Source organism: Microtus pennsylvanicus, chromosome 4 (genome assembly GCF_037038515.1).
Source record: "Microtus pennsylvanicus isolate mMicPen1 chromosome 4, mMicPen1.hap1, whole genome shotgun sequence".
Taxonomy (NCBI): domain Eukaryota; kingdom Metazoa; phylum Chordata; class Mammalia; order Rodentia; family Cricetidae; genus Microtus; species Microtus pennsylvanicus.
In genome coordinates this window covers 16,580,769-16,602,639 of record NC_134582.1, presented here as the reverse complement: position 1 = coordinate 16,602,639, position 21,871 = coordinate 16,580,769, and the positions used below count along the sequence as shown (strand labels likewise).

The 21,871-nt window shown below is 43.7% G+C and overlaps 1 protein-coding gene across 19 annotated transcripts in view; it reads left to right on the top strand.

Moving 5' to 3' along the window:
- The window catches only part of Tcf4 (transcription factor 4), a 336,792-nt gene extending 316,958 nt beyond the window's left edge, over positions 1-19,834 (top strand). For 11 of the 19 annotated variants that reach the window (XM_075968356.1, XM_075968361.1, XM_075968363.1 and 8 more), the window contains 5 exons: positions 12,082-12,217; positions 14,075-14,237; positions 17,683-17,912; positions 18,751-18,891; positions 19,481-19,834. In XM_075968356.1, coding sequence (XP_075824471.1) covers positions 12,082-12,217; positions 14,075-14,237; positions 17,683-17,912; positions 18,751-18,887 — 666 coding nt within the window. In that variant the 3' untranslated portion in view covers positions 18,888-18,891; positions 19,481-19,834. The remainder of the gene's footprint in view (positions 1-12,081; positions 12,218-14,074; positions 14,238-17,682; positions 17,913-18,750; positions 18,892-19,480) is intronic. The other 8 variants (XM_075968359.1, XM_075968358.1, XM_075968360.1 and 5 more) reach the window with 3 other exon arrangements.
- The last annotated feature ends 2,037 nt before the right edge of the window (positions 19,835-21,871 follow it).

Here is a 21,871-nt window from a genome sequence, read left to right as displayed (position 1 = left end):
CACTGTCCGTCCATCTGCTTAGATCTGTAGCCCAAACCCCTGCTTTCTGTGTGCCTGGAACAAACAAATCCGGAGCCCGTATGTAACATGCTTTAGCCACATGCTATAAGCAAACGGAATCGTAAAACCTTTCCCTCATCCCCATTTTCATATGGGAAAATTAAATGCACATTTCAAACTAACCCTTTAGCTTCGTCACACCCTTGGTACTGGCTGTTTTCTTTTTAGATAATAGAGGAGAAGGCAAGCAGATACTTTGAGTACCCTAGACCTCTTTTTGTTAAATGTGAGAACACAATATTAAACTGCCCATAATGTGGGATGTTAACAACCCTTGTGGTGTAAAAAGGGGGAAAAAACACAAAACCATGGAGAAAAGCATACATTGTGCACGTTTGAGATCCCCATCCTCATTCACCCCATGTCTCTCAGCTTGCTTTAGATGCAGCGGGGGCAGTTGGAGGTGCAAGAGTCTCGGATTTCATGGGAACCTCTCCTGGCCAGTCTACAGTAAAAGCCATGTCTCACTTCAGGACAAGGTAGAATTACAGAGTGCCACAATTAGTGATTAGACTAGGAAAAACATAAACTTGGGCAGGGACCCACGCAGAATTTTAACAGTTACAGCGGGGCATGCTAGAGAAGAAACATGATTTAAAAAAAAAAAAACTTAAAAGAAAGAAAGGTGCTTATATGCTCAAAGAGCAATAAGGAAATTGCCTGATGGTCTGGCCTTGCAGCTGGTAGCCCAGGCTGCTCCAAGCCCCTCCTCTGCAGAGCAATGATTCCAGCAATTGGTTGGAGCATTGCACATGAGAGTCCACAGGAAGAGAGAGTTTTCATGTATATATTTTTACATCCAAATTAAATTAACTCATGGAATTTTCCACCCTTGGGAATTAAAGTAGCAGTTCATGAAGTAATTCGGTTATGTCATTCATACCAAAACAGAAAATACTGGTGTAGCTTGGCACTGTTTAAAAGCCAAGACTAAGCCTTGGCCATTTTATATTTCTTCAAATTCCATGGCCGTTGTGTTAGTTTAACTTTTATTGTGGCTGTAAATTTTTCAAATCAAAAGTATCCTAGCTGCTGCTTAGAAAACATGTGGCTTTAAAAAAAAAAAGAAAAAAGAAAAGAAAAGAAAAACAAAACTGGTTCAGAGCAAGTAGAGGGTTTAGGAAAACATCGGCTTTGGGGTTAAAAACTGAAAGGTGGGAGCTGCGTTCTCTGTCAGACCTAATTGGTTGACATTTGCAGTTGTGCTAATTCTGGCTTCCCCTTTACCCATAAATCACCCGAGAACTGTAAAGCTGAGTTTAGCCAAAAGATCTGTCCGACGTTAGCAAGGGGGGAGCACTGTGGTACAATAGCCACACGCCCTTGAAAGCGGCTAATTGGATGTATTGTGCAAAGCCACAGAACCGAGCTTGCACATTGTTGTTCCCCGTGCGCCCCCCCCCCCCAGCTTCTGCACACGCGCAGCTCTGGTGAGGAGCTGAAGTGTGTGAAAGTTATTGGAGAATGGTAGTCTCTGGGTAATGTTTCTGTAAGCTGCCCAATTTTCCCCCTGTAGACTAGATGGGAAACAGCTGGGTTTTGTTTTAAAAGCTGTTTTGAGAACTGTCTGAGTCTTGAGATATAGAACTGAGGTCACTGTTGAAGCAGGTGCTCCTGGACAAGCGAGAAAACTGCCAGGGGCCGGCTGGCGCAGGAATCTGCTGCAGGGGACTTCCTCTTAGAGGGAAAAAGTGTTGAAGTTTTGCTCCTCTATTTAGGACACCATTGGGTCTAAGTAAGTAATCGCATTAGCAGTACTGTTAGGAACTGAGACTCTTTGAACACAGCTAGCCCTTGAGTGAATAATTAGCTCAGTATGAAGGAATCCAAAATGGTCATTTCCTCTACAGGGCTGCAGATCCAAGCCTCTGAGGTTCCACAGCTCTGAGGAGAGGTTTGAAGTCCTTGAATTTCCTCTGTAAACACAGTAGCAGCAAAATAACTTCTATTTAAAATGAGCCCTAGCCTAACTGCCTGGGGCTGGAGTGGAGTTTTTTTGGTTTTTGTTTGTTTTGTTTTGTTTTTGTTGTTGTTGTTGTTATTTGTTTGTGTGTCTGTTTCTGAGACTATCTCTTGAAGACCTTCTAACAAATCCTCACTAAAGCAGTTTTGAAAATAAGGCAAAACAAGAAACAGGAGGAAAGCCTAGAAGTCAGGGCAGGGCAGGGCAGGGCAGGTACCCACTCCTCTGAGGACGAGGGAAACAGGCCCCCCTCCTTTGGGAGCAGCAGCTATTAGCAGCTGTGTATCCAGTCGGGAATTGAGATTAGCATTGTAAACTTATTTTTTTTTTTTTAAGAACTAGAAGAAAATTTGTTTGGGAAGTTGGCTCTGTATATCAGATCTGCCTTGCCAAAAAAAACTTCCTCTTGCAGAACACATGTACTAGGGTTGAGCAATGTTGTGATTCTCTGAGAAGCTCAGGATTCCCCAAAAGCCTGTCCCCATTATCTAGGAGGGAAGAGGGCAGAGGGATGGGCGGCTTTTTCCTTCGGCAGCTTTACCATAGTCTTACCAGTATCGAACCAGCTGTGCAGGCCGGTGCCACTTCTCTGTAAGTACTCAAAAGGGGCCCTTCTGCCTCTAGCTGGCACATCCTCCACCCTCAGCTGCATATTTGCGATGGTCAGATGTGCACGGGTAGACTTTCCACACACCTGCTCTTTGTAGGTGACTCTCCAGGAAACATGCAACAAGGTGCTTTGGTCCTTTGTGATCCCTTGGTCTCAAAAAAGGAAGAATTTCTTTTTATATATAAAAAGTGGATATTGGCATTTTTTTCTTGATTTAATGCTACCCTTAATGTCATTTTCTTTTATTAAATCCTTTCTTTTGCTTTTGATCTTATTTATAGCAGCCACTGGTCATATGGAAGCCATTACTGTATAGCTGGGAGATGAAAGGCTCCAGTGCAGTTAACTAAGAGTGAATCATTTGCACCAATAGCATGCGCGTACACTGAGGTGCCATGTGCGTCCAGAATGCCCTGTGTGTTCACTTTGGAGCGGGGCGCTTGAGCTTTAGAACGGTCTGCATGAAAATCTGCTTTTCGTCAGAGATATGTAGTCTGACAATATGAAAACACATGTTAACACACAGCCCTGAGCTGCTTGCTTCTTGTGCCGAGAGACAGACGCAGGATCAGACAGGGGAGAGAGAGAGAGAGAGAGAGAGAGAGAGAGAGAGAGAGAGAGAGAGAGAGAGAGAGAGAGAGAGAATCAGACAAACACACAGAGAGACAGACAGGCGCAGGATCAGACAGCAGACAGACAGGAAGAGACAGACTCACAGAGAGACAGACAGACACACACGCAGAGACAGATGCACACACAGAAAGAGAGACAGACAGAGACATAAAGAGAGAAAGAGACTGTCTAATGCCATTTATTGATGTTAAAAATATAAATTTCCCATTACAGCTGGGAGATTATGTAATTAGTGTCAAATATCAGACTATTACAGATAGGTTTAGAGAACTGCCATCAAAATCCTCCCTGTCCTTCAAAACTTATCTCAGTTGCCCTGGTTTTCCCAGATAGATATGACTTCATCATCCCTGGAAACCCATTGTGACCTTGTTCTCTCGTAAGGCATCCGTCTTATTTTGTCTTATATCTTAATGATATTATGCCACCATTATAATGAGTCTGTTAAGTAATAGATGTCTGTCTTTTGTTATTTTTTTCCCTCTGGGTACCTAAAGAGTGCTTTGCATATGGACATCTGAAAGTCATTTGCTAAGTTAAATGGAATGCTTATTATTGGGCAGACATGCAAAAATTGGTACTTGACATTATCAAAGGTTATGAATGTCAGACCTCTCCTCCTGGAAATGTGCCACGTGTGCCATCATTGGTGTTTAGGGAACATCCACCTGCACATGGTAATGATAGTGGTGTCCCCCAATCTGGACCCAGGTGCCAACCATGTGGCATTCACAACCCAAGACAAGCATTGGCTTTATGCGTAGCAAAGTTTGAAGTCTGTGCCCAGGGCCATCTGACTATGTCCTTGAATGTATTTTATGTGTGGTGCCTTTAATGATTCAATCAGAGAGAGACTCCTCCCGAACCCAGCAAGGCAATGGCAAAGCGCAGACTTATGGAGATCAGCACGGTCTCGAAGGAGCTAGGGACAAGATGATGGCTGTGGATCTGATGAAATAGGAGCTGTCAGAAGAGACGAGTCCACTGTTGTCCCTGGCCCACGGTAATGTTGGAGAAAGCCCAGCGGATGAGTTGCCATGAGCAGATAGCAAAAGATTCAGGCTGATCAAATTAAAACTAAGAGATAACTAGGATAGTCTCTGGGCATCCAGGTCAAGGACCAACATAGGAGATGGAGCTCATAGCTCTGTTCCTAACTATACCGCACCTTAGCTAAGGGACCAGATCCTGGGAGAAGAATATAGCATTCCAACAATGAAGATTTGCAAAGAGGTGGAGAAGATACATTTCGTTTGTTTAGGCAAATTTCTTTATGCCATTGTTCCTTCTGCAAATCTGTACTATAGGCGCTTGTTAGGTGCCTCGTCCTGCACAGCGTGGTACTGGCAACCCTGCTGGAGCATAGGAGAGTGAAGGAAGAACAAGCACAAAAGAAACAGCCGGCATGTACATAGAAACCGGGGTTGGATGGGCTATGTGTGCTCTGATGGAGCAGCACCAAGTACAGCAACAACCAGAGACTCCACAGATTTATACACACTGTACAGCACAGAGGGAGGGGTTAGCCAGTCTCAGTAGGAGAGCAGTACCTGGATGGAACTATGTGGGAGGGGGACACAGTCGTTGCTAGCTTTTGCACACACTGATCAGCCATAAACCCTCAAACTTGCATGTCTGTCAGCCTTGGCCTCTGAACTTCACCGCGGGTGGAGGGCTTGGTTGTCCCCATGGGGCTGAGGCGCAGTTCATTGATAAGGCCCTGTGTATGTCAACAATGTATGATTCCTCAGGACTTCATCTACTCTTTGCACATGCACTCAGTGCTTCCCCGGCTTCCCACAGAGAAGTAAACTATAAGGAAAAGGTGGATCATAGTATGCCTGTAGTCGTACAGTCTGTGGCTCCAGAGCGCTTCACAGGGCAGTCAGCTGCAAGAGCCTACACACAGGTATGCTTCAGAAATCCACAGTTACTGGTGGTTGTCAAAGTGTTCAGTTGGCTTCTAAACAAAATAAAGCTGCTTACAGGTAACTGCGGTTCCTCCCCGGAATCCCCACACTAGATGGGCATGACTCAGTATAGCTGATCAACTGTAGTTCTATACAACAGATTTAGTAGCCTGCTGCCTGGAGCAGGAGTGGACTGGGCCTCTAAATGCCCATAGTCCTGACAAGGAATATAGTGTCCAGATGTCACCGCCATTGGCGGAAATGAGGTAAAGAGTGGGAAGCAGCAGAGAGTGGGGCTGCGGAAGGGAGACAAGAAACAGTTCCACCACATAGAACTTAAGAAAGAAAACCAACTGGAGTCAGCTTTCATCACTTGCACCTTGAGAACCACTTTACAGAATCACGCCTTATAACCATTCTGATGGAGGCCCAGGAGCTTGGCATAGTTGGTCACATAACAGATCCAAGCCACTAAAGCCACACTTGGTGAAGTTCTAAGGAAATCATCTTGAAGGGGCTGGAGAGATGGCTCAGTGGTTAACAGTATTGGCTGCTCTTCCAGAGGACCTGGGTTTGAATCCCAGCACCTACACAGTTTCTCACAATCATTTGGAACTCTAATTCTAGGGGCTCTGAATCTCCTTTTGCATGTGGTCCACTATGTGCATGTGGTCCATACAGGTGAATGCTGACAAAACACTCACACGCGTTAAATCAATCTTAAAATTTTGATATCATTCTGAATGTTTTTTTATCTGGAGAATAAGCATTAAATAAATCTCTAAGAATTGCACAAAAATGAATCACACTAAATTTCAGACAAATTGTAAGTAGAGCCACAAGATTTCCGGAAACAAAACAATTAGGTATTCTCCTAAGAGTTATGAAATCATCCCCCAGCAGCATCTGGAGAGTCAAGGCAAATCCAAGCAGAGGAACCGGACCCTGAGCTGCTTTCAGGAAGAAGTTCTTGAAATTTTCAATTATGTGGTCATTACCAAAAAAAAAGAAAGTCTGATCATTTTTAAAAACTGAGCAAATAGGAAATATTTGTGGTGAAGGCTATCCTGGATGTTAGGAATTTCTCTTATGATGGTTGGCTTTTAGAGTTCCATCTTATTTTCTGCAGGGCTCTGGGTCTGGTATGTTCCTCACAGTATTCATCTTCTGCTGGTCTCTTAGGAGCTTTGAGCTCCCTCTGTGAACCACTGAAAACTTTCCAACTGATTTCTACGTCTTTGAAGGATGCACTTTTGGCATCAGTGGATGTTGCACATAGGAAAAAATAAGTTTGCTTTCCTCTGATATGACAGAGATCTAACAAGGTTATGGAAGCTGAAATTGAGTCTCCTCTAACTGTCAGATATAAATGAGAGTTTATATTTCATGGAGAGACTACTATTGAACACCAAAAGTGTTTGCCATGTCAATATGTCATAATGACAGGGAACCATCCCCCAACGTGTGTGTGTGTCTGTGTGTACTATGTGAGTATTGAGGAAACACAGGAGAAGGGTAAAAGAAAAAGAATCAAACATCTCTTTTGGTACTTTTCTTGTTCCTTACTTACTTTCTGAAAACCAGAAATTATCAGTAATAAGCATCGGTTTTTAATAAACCAAAACGTTCCAATAACATATCTGGTTTTGTGCCATTTTTATGTGGATCTAGACATGGACGGATGACATTTGCCGAAAGTCCCCATCCTGCTCTTTTAGAAGGATTATGGTAGAGTGGGAGGGGCCAGGTCCTGAAAGCCTGTTTGGAAGCCGTTATCTCTGGCGATAACATTAACTAGAATTGAATAACTGCCAAATGAAATTTAATACATTTTCCCATCCATGAAATAGGCCTCTTAAATACAACAGAATAATTACTTTCACAATACTCCCTGGAAACAAAGAGAGCAAAAGCACTGAATGTCTTTTTTGTTTGCGGTGTTTGTTGTTAGCTTGAGGATAAGGACAAGGGTGTTTACCGAGATGCACCTCGCGTCCCAGAGTAAAATCAGCCTGGCCGTTGGCCACCTAATTTGAAGCTGCTTGTCTTTTAAATCTGTTTATGTTGGGAGAGTCACAGCAAATACTGAATTCTGCAATTTAGTTAGACAGTTTGGCCTTGGCCTAAGGTAGTCAGCTCTGAATTTTTTTTCCTCTAATAAATGAAAAATAAAATGCTTTGGATCTGTGCATGTACAGGCATTTATATGCACGTAGTATTTGTATATGCATATGTGGACCTATGAATATATTATGCATGCGCACACACAGACACACACACAGTTTTCTAGCAAAAACTCCAGGAGAGAAGCCCCGTGTGCCTCTTAACTCACTTCCCTCTCCTAGATGTAATTTATATGCTTAGTAAAATTGCTCAATGTCATAAGCTTTCTGAGTTAGTTTAGGTCTTTTCTAGTTCTGCAACTGGTTGTTGAGTAATTCACTCGGCCATTCTTACCCTTAGATTTCTTCTCTGAAATAAAGTTTGACCTGCTTCCTATCTCCCTCTAATGCAGTGGTTCTCAACCTTCCTAATGCTGCGACCTTTTAATACAGCTCCTCATGTTGTGGTGACCCCAACCATAAAATTATTTCATTGCTACTTCATAACTGTAATTTTTCTACTGTTATGGATTGTAATATAAATATCTGATATGCAGGTTATCTGATATGCAACCCCTTGAAAGGGTCATTCGACCCCCAAAGGGGTCACAACTCATGGATTGAAAACCACTGCGCTAGTCCTTTGAACTCTGTGTTCTATGAATTTAGTGTGTCTAATGTTCTTCAGAAAGTGTGATTATTTAAATTACATGATATTTGTATGACTCACAACGTTAATACATGTCTAAATGTATTTGACTATCCCTGGTTATAAACTAAGGCCGGAGAATTTCAGCGGCTATGGCAGAATTCTTGTATGTTCTGACCTGAGCTCCAGAGTGGCTTAGGTGTTACTTGGTATCCACTATCCATGGCTTATCAGGTCACCAGAAGGAGCAGGGCCATCGAAGCTTTGCTTTCTCTTCCATGTCCCCTGAACTACCTGAGCGCACAGTGGTCTCATGGTCTGACCCGTATTGTCTTCCAAGTGGAGAACTGATTTTTTAGACACTCTTGAATCTCAAAGTTTGGAAATGCTTGCAGGAGGCACAGGGCCAGGAAGAACGTTCCCAAGGTTGCTAAGGGAGAGTGTGACCTGGGCACAGGAGGGCCACGAGGAAAGCTAAGGTTCTCCTGAGGCAGAAGTGGAGACGAGTGTCCCATAAGAGACAAGAAGCAACTTTAGGTGTCCAGGACCCTCGTGGGCCCCAAATCCAGTACACAGAATTCCTTAGGATGAATTTTATTTTGTTCGAGCTCAAATAAGTTGTTCCATTCTGTCAAAACCCTACCCTAAATTGGTCATCATGGACGCTTGGCAGTTTGTTGTAAACTCCTGAGGGCTGGCATCCTTCTGACGTGTTGATCTCTCCGTCCATAGCACCCTGCAAAGTGACAGGTGTGAACCACGTAAATCGTGTCTGGTAGGTCAATAGTAATTAAATTAACTTTTCAATTTCCCTTTTAATGTAAGTACCTCAAGCTACATTCGAGTGACTGCAGGAGAAGAGTCCATTCAGCAGTAGTCAAGTCAGCTGTTCTCACAACTTGCTGCAAGTTTATCAAAACAGAGATTTAGTAAATAAGAATTTTCCAAAACTATTCCAAGTATATCATACTAATAATCAATTCATTAGTTAAAGAATCTTTTCCCTAGTTGTTTATATTTATATGAAAAGTGATCTCTCCTCTCTCTCTCTCTCTCATTTGTGTGTGTGTGGTGTGTGTATCAATTCCTCTATTTTGATAACTGTAATTGTAATTGCACTAGCCCCCACCACCAACCTGCCCCTTTGTATGTGACTAAGATGATGTTTTTAAAGGAAAAGTAAATCGGGTTGAGACATACTGTCTGTGGCCAAGAAGACAACCCAAGCTAATTCTTCAAATTGGAGTATTACTCCCCAGCCACAGGCTCCAGCTCATTACCACATGGAGCTGCATTATTCATGGAAGCCAAAGTCTGCATGGTTACAAAGAAAACAGTGACAGCATCGAAGGCACCATCGACCCCAGCTTCCTTTATGCGAAATGACTGATACTTGAAATTATCCATAAACGGCAAAAGTAAGGTGACTAGCCTCCCTAACATTTAAAAAGAAATGGGCTCTAGTATAACCTCTGCTATGTTCCCGTCATAATAGAGTAAAGGGACTTAACCCAAATGGGCCTGAAGAAGCTAGAGATAGTGACTCCAGCAGTAACCATCAGTAGAGTTAGCGTGAGCCTTGAGGGTCCTTGAGCTCCGTCAGCCATCAGTTTTGTATACTGTGCAAGGCTTTTCCGGTAAAGCACTTAGGCCTGTACACAGCTGTTGTGTTACACACTGTTTCCCATGGATTTAGAGATGTTTATGATAAGCCTAGGCCTCATTCTCTGTCGTATCATCTGTATCATTGCACTTGCGTGATTTATGGTGTCTGCTCATCTCACAGAGAAGCAGGCACCGGGACTCTGCCTTCCTCTTTAGATCTCTCACCCCGTCTTTCCCACCCAGCTTTGATGACAACTATTGCAAGGTATTGGTTATCAGTTCTTTTTCCCTCTCGGGAAACAAGAAGGGAAAATACTCATTTAGTAACTTTGTAAAATGAAAACCACACACAAAAAAGTCTTAAATTCTGTCACAGGTGCCTTTTAGAGAAGGCTTGTGCACATCTGTAGGGTGGTTGTGAAGGAAAAGGGGCCTTCATCTGCACTGAGGGCAAATCTGGTTTCACTTCTGGGGATTCCAACCTCGAACCATCATCCCTCATGGAAATGCAAGCTGTTTAATGCGCTGGGGTTTCCAAAGTAAAAATGGCAAATCAAAACCTGGAAAGTGACTGCCATTCTTGTTCCAAAGGAAAATAAAACAACCACATAAAGTATTGGTGAGATGTGTTTGAAGGAATAGGTGGTTATGACCTGCCTTCCAGAGAAGATCTAGCTTCAGAGAAAAGCTGGGCCTGCATCTGCATGGTTAGTATGTAGAGAGAGCTCCCTTTCCCGTGGTTAGTATAGAGAGAGCTTCCGTTCCCTGGAGCTCCAGCCCTGACACCGGGGCTAGTGGGTGGGATCTACTGCCGCGCCCCTCTGTCTTCCAAACACAACGGGCTGCTTTGGAGAGTGAGCGGGGTCTCTGTACATCTGAAGACGCCTTGTGGAAACTCAGTAACCCCCATCCAGAAAGCTCTTGTGGGACGCAGACACCAAGTGCCCACAACTAGACTGCCCCGTGTCACAGCAGAAATGCTCATTTTCACTCAGGGCTTTTGAGTCCTCTGCTGCCCCAGCTGTGCTTTGAATCTAAACAATGACAGGAATTTCTGTGATCTTCCTTCCCTGTCCAGAACTGTTTTCTTTTCTCTTGCTTTGGTGTGTGTGTGTGTGTGTGTGTGTGTGTGTGTGTGTGTGTGTGTGTGTGGTGTGTGTGTGTGTGTGTGTGTGTGTGTGTGTGTGTGTGTGTGTAGTGTATGGCTAGTTTGGCAAGCTGTGTATGGTGTACGTGTAAAGGGGATACACAGTCAACAGAGTCCTTGGCTTCTCTGAGTGCTGCTGTGGTAGTTTCATTTCACGTCTTTGGAAACGATCATTTGAAACATGATGGTGAAAGACTAGAAATTTCTGCTCAGTGTGCTTCTATTTTTTATTAGAAAAATAAATGTTGGTTCGCAGCAGTATAAATTCATGGACAAATGCTTTTTAGAGTTCAACCCACTGTCTGGCGTACGTATGCACTGGATAGGAGGCTAACTAAATAGCCTCTTGGAAAGGCAGAGCAAATGTGAGCACTTCCTGTTCCCTTGGTTTACAAACGCTCAATGATTTTACCCTAAGGCACAAGCTACAGAGTCAGCCACCACACTCCTGTGCCATGAGTTCATCCCCTCTGAGCCCCAGAGCAGCTAGTACTACTTCATAAAACTCAATGGTATTCTTTTTAACTCAAAGAACCACACTGAACTCTCTATTTTTTTTTTCCTGGAAGCATAAAGAGTATTTACAGTACAGTGTCTTTCTTAGGATCTGAGTATTGGAGACGGGGGGAAGTTGGAAAAATGTCCAGACATCCTCACATAGCAATGATGGCATTACTGGTGTGTTTAATAAAACCTTTATTGGTACATTTTCCGGTGTGGTGGCATTGGCAGAAATGGTTCCCCTTTAGATTTGAGACGCAGCAGCTGATGAAATACAGTGAACATTAATTTGGAATGGGCTGCCAGTTTTGGAAAGCCAGGTGACATTTTATTATATTTGTACCAAGCAGGGGCTATGTCCCATACTGCTTGAGCTTCCGCTCTCAGAGACTTCGCTGGCATTATGGGGGGAAAAATGGCAGGCCTGAGAATCTTATCCCCTGAAATGAAAGTCGAATGCCAAATTGAAATTCCTGTAGGATTTCCGATAGCAATGGGGGAATTGAGAAGCCCACAATTAAGCATATGGGCATTAAGATAATTGTCAGATCTGTTGGCGGACATGATAGAAGACAGATGGGTACGAATCAGTGCGCTCCACTGCAGCACCCTGGGAGACAATTTGACGTTTTACCTGCCTGAGCTCCTCTGCCATATTTGTCACTGGATGTAAGGCATGGCATCTTACTGAGTGTTAAGTGTTGGATTTTTTTTTCTTTTCTTTTTTTTTTTTAAGCACAGAACTGTAGGTGTATGTGCAGTTCTTCAGCGCCCTCTAGTGGAATGCACTGGGAGGACGGCTTTTCACAGGACGCCCTTACTGCACCAAGTCCCAGCTACCCCTGGAAAACAGCCCTTGTCCCTCCAGGCCACACTCAGCGCTCTAGTTCTGTCGTTTCAGGTTGGGGCCCACCGCGAAGACGGCGTGACTCTGAGAGGCAGCCATTCTCTCCTGCCAAACCAGGTTCCGGTTCCGCAGCTTCCTGTCCAGTCGGCAACTTCCCCGGACTTGAACCCACCCCAAGACCCCTACAGAGGTTAGTCACCTCCCAGGACGGGTGCCTGACCTTTGGTAAACAAAGGCTTCACGCTGGTGTCAAGTGTCCTTGGCAGCGTCTGGAAGGCCCTGGCAGAAAATCAAGAACCAAATTTGGTACCAAAGTGGTCAATAATGGGAAAGCAGCTAGAATTTGGCCAGCTAATTGTGTTTCTTCCGTGGCTGTTTTCCTCAGACGTCCTCTGATATCCCAGTCCCATTTCAGCGGGGAACGAGACAACAGAATGCCGAGAGGAAATTTTATTTTAGCCATTTCCACATTTTACCCATTCGTTCCTCTAATATGGTTAGTTGTGGCCTGAAAATGATGTTTCCAAATGGACAGGGAGGAAATCGTCGTCGTTTGAGATGGAAGGAAATGTAGGTACATTAAAACACAGAAAAGGAAAAACAGTGAACTGTGTTGTATGGTTTTTGCTCTGGAGTGATCAAGCCCTGTAACAAACAATGTGCCCCCCCCCCATTACAAGGACTTTTTGTATCCCCAGGACTACAAAGACTAGACCTGGGTCCAACTTCCTGTGTTACTCATGGGCCAGATGAACAATGTTCACTTACAGTGCCTTTTTGCTCCCTCCCTATTTAAAATAAATGAATGCTACCTTGGGAATTCCTATAACCAGCCTCTCGGCTGTTAACCAGTGCAAAATTGAATACTTCTAGAGACAGGTGTGTGGCTCACTGTGGTTGAAACAGGAGTGATCCCATGTCTGTGTTCTTCCTCTTTATGATATGGTTTTCACCTGTAGCCTGGGAGTCTAATTAAAATGTCGATTCAGAGGCTGTGGCAGTGGGAACGTGTGCTGTTCAGGACTCCAGAGTGCAAGAAGGCTCCTGACCCACGGGACAAATTCTGAGTCACGCATCTTTAGAGTACACAGCTTGTGAGTGACAGATGCTTGTGACAGACAGCCTTCAACCCGAGAACCAGGTTCCATTAAGGTTGTGTTTTGAATGTCATGCGAAGGCCAGGGAGTGATTACGGGTGCTCGATGAGCAGCGATGAGGACCAGAGTCTAAATGTCAGCACCCACATAACAAGCTGAGCACCCTGTACACACCTGTAACCCTGACCCCCAGGGGAGAGCCTCTGGAGGACCGCTGGAGCTGGCTGGCATCCAGACTAACCAAAAAGACGGGAGTTCCAGGTTTCAGAGAGAGATCCCGCCTCAAAAGAATAGGCAGAAAGAGGTAGAGAAGGGTGGGCACCGGGCACATACGTGCGAGTATTACTCTCACAGCGACACATGCAGATGTCATGGGGACATGAGCAGTGGAGCAAAGTTAGAATTCCAGATTTCTCCGGCGAGCCGAGCACCCCCTTCCATAGGTACCATTTACAAATGCTGATTACTCCTCAAGCATAAGAGAAGCTTAATTTCAGAATATCATTAGGGTATCTATTGAAGCCTTGACTGCACATATTTAGCGTACTCCCTGGGAATTATATTTTAAGGACATTTTTCTATTAAATCATTGCATATGGAAGAAACTCAATATAATAGCTGATATTTACTCGGGTTCTTAATCAGAACATTGAGGTGTGTGATTTTCATGATTATGATTTTCATTGCAATTAAGTTGATGTTTTGTAGACAGTGAAATTACCATCTACTCCAAAAGATTGCAAAATAGAATTTAACCTCAGAGCCGATGCAAGGAAAACTTGCTTCCCACAGGTGCATTTCCGAAACTTCCCCAGACAGCTCGGAAAAGCGACCGGAGGCCCCAGATCTGGCCGGAAAGCTCTGCGTTTCTAGGGTGAATGTGCTTCCGCAAAGACGGCTGGGCATCAGCTGATCTCCCCGTTTCTGTTTCTCCTTTGGCTTTTCCATAGGAATGCCACCAGGTCTCCAGGGCCAGAGTGTGTCGTCTGGCAGCTCCGAGATCAAGTCCGACGATGAGGGCGACGAGAACCTGCAAGACACAAAATCTTCTGAGGACAAGAAATTAGACGACGACAAGAAGGATATCAAATCCATTACTAGGTCAAGATCTAGGTAACAGTATACAATACTGTCGCTTCATTTAATTCCTTTATTGGACTTTGATGAAGTGAACAGAACAGGAAGAAACTATTCAGTTTTTTCCTGGCAGGTAAAGCCTCAAATGAAAAGAAAATCCAAGGCTTGTTCTAGAAGTATTCCAGGTATCATTTGAGATATCTGTATTCTAATGAGGCCTAAATGCCTTTGAATTTGGGCCCAATGCTAATTGCACACCATAAATTTATTTGTACCTGATTCAAGTAAAAACAGTTCCTTGTTAAAATTATGTTGTTCAAATTTGGTCAGAAGTGTTTTTGCCTAAAACATTTCTAAAAAGGAGATTTTAGCCATGTTAAAGAGTCGATTGTATATACAACTGTAAATTTTTTATCTTTAAAGTGAGAAAATTCTGATTTCCTAGTTTTATCCTTAACAGGTTGCTGTGTGTAAAATAAATTCTAATTTTCTCCCCCTCTCTACTACTAAAAACACAACGGCAGGGAAATGGCTTCAAGTTGGTGTTCTTAAATATCTGGTGGCTTTGAGTTCTGTAAGCTTGAGTCTGGTGATCAGATGGTTTAGGGTTCCTCGGGACCCATATACTTTGTCTTCATTCCTTTGGGTTAATTTTCTTTGCAGATTGCCCAGTTGTGCCAAGACTCCAGCTTCCTTTTAAGGTTGTGGTTCTCAGGGCTACACCTGGCATATTTCATGAATCAAGTTCACACTGCCTTTTCATCTCTTTATAACCATTGCGACAAATGACATTGTCTGTCCTGCTACTGCTGGCTCCGGAGATGCTAAGTGCTTCTATCTTATCCCTCTCTTTCTCTCATCATTACAGTTCCCTGATTTGTGGCCACATTGGCAAGAAGTCCTTAGATGGGGATTTCACCTCTCTGGTAGCTGAGTGAGTTCTTGATAATTTAGCGGCCATAACGTGTACATACTAATTGGTCCTTTGGAGTCTGAGAACATCATTTTACTCAGCCATTCAGTGTCTTCTTAAGTCGTTTTTGTGTCGTTTACAACGTATGCCTCACAGAGTGTGTGGTGAAATAGTAGCCTTCAAATCTAGTTATGTTCACGAGCAGTTTAGTGATGGGAATAACTATTTCTAATTAGCCATTAGCCCGAAAACTTTTAAAGGCCGGGTTACCATTTTCTGATTCCCCCTATGTAAGGTTTGACACATGGTCACTGTCTAAAAATATTGCTAGTCTTTTGCTTCAGAACAGGCCTACCAGAGACTTGGCTGTTCCTTTTTGCTTCATGGTATGCAGGAACCATTTAATCCCAGGCTGCATTCCCTCACCAGCGGCAGACATTCTCGGAGAGGGAAAAGGAGAAGCCAGAAGGAAAATGAGAGACAGAGAAAGAAAAGGCTTCCTCTAGCCTTCAGCCAGCTGTGTGCTGGCTTTCCTAGCAGCATAGTCAGTGCTGGTTGAGAGGTCACAAAGTCCAACCTTGTAGCGTTTCACACCATCCTGCCCCAATATGCCCCTTTCTGTCCGAGCATCCTTATATCCTCAGGTACTTCACAGAGTTCAAGAAAGCCTCTCCTGGTTAGGACTCCTCCGGGGTAACTGGCCCTGCTTGCACTTTGGATGCCACCTGAGGGCTTCCATTTCTCCTCTTGTGTTATTAGCATATATATGTTCATCGTACATAGTGATGAGTTTCATAATGGCATTTCCTATTAAGCCCACTATGGACTTTGAGAATTTTCATGTTGCCCAATTCTTTGTTTTCTTTTTGTATCGCACAGAATCTCTACTTGATTTTTTTCTGTGTTTGGAAGACCATATGCAGAAGGGTGAAGCTGGGTCCCTGAGTCTCACCCTGCACAAAAATCAGTTCAGAACAGGTAGAATACCCTGTGGTCAAACATGAGACCAGAAAGAAACTAAGAAAGCCCTCCAAGATGTAGGCTTGGGCAAGGGCATTCTCCTCTTCCTCCTCCTCCTCTTCTTCTTCTTTTTTATTTTTATTGAGCTCTATATTTTTCTCTGTTCCCCTCACTTCCCCTCCCCTCCCCATCAACAATCCCCCAAGGTCCCCATGCTTCCAATTTACTCAGGAGATCTTGTCTTTTTCTACTTCCCATGTAGATTAGATCTATGTAAGTTACTCTTAGGGTCCTCATTGTTGTCTAGGTTCTCTGTGATTGTGATTTGTGGGCTGGTTTTCTTTGCTTTATGTTTAAAAACCACTTATGAGTGAGTACATGTGATAATTGAGGACTCCAGGAGTTCAGGGACAGGTCGCCTGGGAAGGCTACACCCATTTGAAGTCAGCGTTCATTCCATGTACAGCCAAGCTAATCTTCCACATCTTCAGTTCTAAATATGAGGACTCATCATCTTGACTGAACAATTTGGGATTAGGGGATTTTAAGCTTCTTTTCAAGGATCTGTACTCAGTGGCTTGGACTGAAAGTGCTCTCTCTCTTCTCTCTTCTTCTTCTTCTTCTTCTTCTTCTTCTTCTTCTTCTTCTTCTTCTTCTTCTTCCTCCCTCTCTCTCTCTCTCTCTCTCTCTCTCTCTCTCTCTCTCTCTCTCTCTCTGTGTGTGTGTGTGTGTGTGTCATATTCTTCCCCCATGCTTCTCAAATCCAGAATCCAGAAGAGATTCTTGCTCACAGTATCTCATCTGGAGATTTTGGTTTTGTTGAGTCTTCTTTTTTGTTGAGCCCCAAACTCCTCTTTTCTTTATAACAGCCCTCAGATCGTTTGCAATCCTGGATCCATGAATCCATTTGTGAGAGCATCTTTTCCAGATGGCTCATCTGCCTAGTCACCTTCCGTAGCAAAGTCTCAGATGGGTCACTATGATTGCTCAGTATATGCCTGCTGAACCTTTCATTGGAATGAGTCACAGACTAGTTTAGTTCTGACAGAGAATCCTGTTTGGCTTCCTCTGTGACTCGCGGGGATCCTGGTCCATCATAAAGAGGTGGTGCTTGGTTTTGATCACTCCACTCTCTGATGTTTCTGCTGTTGATATGACTGTATTTACCGTGATCTACAAAAATCTGTCGGGCAATAACTCATCTTCTGTCTGTTTCATACGTCATTTTTTCAGATTGTTAAAGTAATCATTGTGTTTTCATACGTATAAACTAAGCCTGGATCTCTGTCTTCTGTAAGACTGAGTAGTGCATATTGCATAGAACATGAAGTCTTCATTGCCCCCCTGAGTCCCCCTACAACAGGGTAGACACACTATGACCCTGCTGGAGCCAAGATCATCTTCTTCTGTTTGATTTGGGTAGAATCCCTGGGTGGAACAAAAAGTTTGGTGTGTTCATTACCTAAACCAACCAAGGTCATATGAAGGTCAAATGGATACATTTCTGCGAAGAAGGATGGATCTGTCAAGCATCTCAAAGAAAATGTAATATAGATACCGTCTTTCCCCCACACCATCATAAAAGCACCCATTCCTCTCGCCCTACAGCAATAACGATGATGAGGACCTGACCCCAGAGCAGAAGGCAGAACGTGAAAAGGAGCGGAGGATGGCCAACAATGCCCGCGAGCGCCTGAGGGTCCGCGATATCAATGAGGCTTTCAAGGAGCTGGGCCGCATGGTGCAGCTCCACCTGAAAAGTGACAAGCCACAGACCAAGCTTCTGATTCTCCACCAGGCCGTGGCTGTCATCCTCAGCCTGGAGCAGCAAGTGCGAGGTCAGGAGATAGAAGCCTAAGCAGCCCCCAAAGAATTGCTAGTGTGCGGGACTGTAAACAAAGTCTGTCTCCTGTAGTTAGGTTGTAGGGTGTTCTTCTCACTAGTGTTATTTTACATCTTTTCCATGTGTGCTGTCAATTATCAGACATGATTGACTGACCTATTTTCTTTCTTTTTCTTTTGTGGGGTGTGTGTGTGTGTGTGTGTGTGTGTGTGTGTGTGTGTGTGTGTGTGTGTAGATCAAAGGATAGCTAGCCTTGCGGTTACCTATCTTGTTTCCTGAGGCAGGGCCTCTCACTAGGACCTGGGGCTTGCCAATTAGACTAGGGTTGGCTAGCCAGTGAGCCCCAGGAATCTGCCTGTCTCTGTCTTGCCGGGGCTGGATTACAAGCCGGCCACCACATGTAGCTTTTTATGTGGGTGCTGGGCACTGAACGTGGGCCCTCCTGCTTGCACTGTGATCATTCCTAATGAGTTCTCCCTCTTCCCAGCTCATCATTCTAAATCACTGTTGTCATTATTTTGAGCAAGGGTCTTATTGTATCACTCAGTCTAGCCTAGAACTATGTATAGCAGAGACTGACCTCAAGTTTACAGTTTCCCTGCCTCTGCCTCTCAAGTGCAGGCATTCCTTGCCTTAGCCACCATGCTTGCCTTTATGCTGTGTGCAGTTAGTAACTGGTGGGCAGTGAGTGACCTACTAGTACACGTTCCTGCACGATGCCCACATCCTGCCATGTGAAATGGAGTCTGGGTGTCTGGCATGGACAGCGGAGTGCTTTCTCTACCCCTGTGGAGCCCTGCTGACTGAGTGTCCTGTGCTTTCCCAACCCACAGAAAGGAATCTGAACCCGAAAGCTGCCTGTCTGAAAAGAAGGGAGGAAGAGAAAGTTTCCTCAGAGCCTCCTCCTCTGTCCTTGGCTGGCCCACACCCTGGGATGGGAGATGCTGCGAATCACATGGGACAGATGTGAAAGGGTATGCTGGGCCCACATGGGACAGATGTGGGGAAGGGGTGTGCTGGGCCCACATGGGACAGATGTGAAAGGGTATGCTGGGCCCACATGGGACAGATGTGGGGAAGGGGTGTGCTGGACCCACATGGGACAGATGTGGGGAAGGGGTGTGCTGGACCCACATGGGACAGATGTGGGGAAGGGGTGTGCTGGGCCCACATGGGACAGATGTGGGGAAGGGGTGTGCTGGACCCACATGGGACAGATGTGGGGAAGGGGTGTGCTGGGCCCACATGGGACAGATGTGGGGAAGGGGTGTGCTGGGCCCACATGGGACAGATGTGGGGAAGGGGTGTGCTGGACCCACATGGGACAGATGTGGGGAAGGGGTGTGCTGGACCCACATGGGACAGATGTGGGGAAGGGGTGTGCTGGACCCGGTTTCTACTACCGCTGTCCTCCCCAGTTCTTAGTGGCACACAAACCACATACAACTGGTATCGCCCAGATCAGCCAATATTTTTCTTTCTTGAGAAAGAGGGCTTAAATTTTTAATATGAATCTTTTCCTATCATTATGTTAATGACTTTTTTCTCCTTTTCCTTTCTCAGGTCCAAGTTGCCACCTTGCTTCATTAAAACAAGAGACCACTTCCTTAACAGCTGTATTACCCTAAACCCACATAAACACTGCTCCTTAACCCCCTTTTTTTTTGTAATATAAGACAAGTCTGAGTAGTTATGAGTCGCAGACGCAAGAGGTTTCAGCATTCCCAATTATCAAAAAGCAGAAAACAAACAAAAAAATGAATGAAAGAAAGAAAAAGTGCAACTTGAGGGACGACTTCTTTAACATATCATTCTGAATGTGCGAAGCGGTATGTACAGGCTAAGACGCAGCCCAGAGACTGAATGGCAATCCTTCCACGCTGTGGAGCAATGCATTTGTGCCTAAACTTCTTTTGGAAAAAAAAAATATAATTAATTTGTAAGTCTGAAAAAAATATTTAATTTAAAAAATTGTAACCTTGCAATAATGAAAAAGTGTACTTCTGAAGAAAACGACATGAACGTTTTTGTTGGCATTCAAGTCAGCTAGTGTTTCTAATTACCGGATATTGAATAGGGGAAGCCCGGCTACCCTCATAACAAAACCAGCAAACGTCCTGATGGCAACGAAATGATGACATTAGCCATTCCTTAGGGTAGGAGGGACAGATGGATGTTATAGACCTATGACAAATATATATATAAATATATATATAAATATATATTAAAAATTTAGTGACTATGGTAAGCTTTTGTTCATTTGTTTCAGACTTTTTTCTCCTGTAAAAAAATAGTACTGATTAACTTTTTTAAAAGAAAGATTTTACTGTAAATATGGATTTTTTTTTGTCTGATTTTTGTCCCTTCCCCCAGTTTGTTATCGTAACCTGTAGTGCCAACTCTGTTTCCGGAGGGGCAGTGCAGGACGAAATGCTGACCCTGATGTTGCTTCTCATTCATAACTAGTAGAAAGTTGTTTCTCCAGTCTTTTGGGAACACAGGACTTAAAAAAAAATCACATCATGTGTAGAAATTACACGCAGCATTGCCCGGGCAAGGCAAAAAGGGAATTTGTCTGGCTTGTGGCGCTGCCCTTGCGACCCTCTCCTGGGATTTTCCGAGGTACACGGTTAGAATGCTACAATGTTACCACTGTGCCTTCCAATGTTTATATCATCGGAAACATAACATAATCAAAGTGGCTGTGACTTAACAAAATGAGTCAAGTGTTACCTACCTGTGTAGCCGAAGTAGTGTGCAGTGAGGCATTTCTGAATACATGGTCAGATTTTTGGAAAAAATACAAAACTTTAAAAAAAAAAAGAGTCGAGTTCAAAAACTGTCAAATGAGAAAATTGCAAGTAGGTGTGACCGAGCTGATTGATTTTGTTGCTTTCTTTCTTTTTTTTTTTCTTTTTCAAAATGGGTTTACTAAAAAGTTGCCTCCTCCTTGGTCTGAAGAAGATGCCAACCAGTCATGCAGCATTATAACAAGCCTTATAAGTCCTAAAGCATTAGGTTGCACTTTCGTGAGGAGGGGCAGTGCAGTATTCTCTGGCCAGTATGAATGAAGTTTCTACTTACCATTTGATAGAAACCTTGATCAAACTATGGCACAGCAACTCATCAGATAGCTAGCGTTGACTCTGGGCACAATGAACCAATTCCCATCCTAAATCTTGCTAGTGGTTGACTCCGGTGTGTAGTGCAGTGAACAGATAGTGCTCCTACTTAGCATTTGTCAGCATCCTTTTGTCTCTAACTGGTTTCTATTTTTACAGCCACACAATCTTGGCATGTATTAAGAAAAAAAAATCCCTGTTGAAGTAGTTTTTCCACCTATCAGCACTGAGTAAATGCCATAAATCCATGGAAATGGTCTAAATGCCCCATCTGTTGTCCTGTTTTACCAGTTACATAGTGATGAAACATTTGTAAATTTTATGCAACCAATGGCAAACCTATCATTATTTTGAAACTGTGTATGTAAAAGTTATATTTTTACATGTAGACTTGTTATTATGTGTTTTAATACATTGTATCAGGTTTTTTTTCCTAAACTGTGTGGTTTAAAAAAAAAGTCACTTAATTAAGAAATAGTGAGCTACAAGAATCTGAAATTTATGTTCATTTCTGAAAATGTAAGAACAAATAAGATAGTTACCACGTGGTCACCTTTTACAAACCCATAAACATTTTGATTAGCTCTGTGTGTGCGTGTGCGCGCGCGTGTGTGTATGTGTGTGTGTGTTGAAAACTGTAAATATGTTCAGTAGTGATAAAACTAAAATGCTTTGATTTGTTGATAAGTTCCTAAAATGTGGAGGTGGATTGAAAATGTAGGAGAATAGCAGAAATCAGATTTCATGAAAAGTTCTTCAGGGGCTTTCCTGTGAAATGTGCGAACAAAGGGACTCAAAAAAAAAAAAGGCATGGAAGACAATAATGTACACC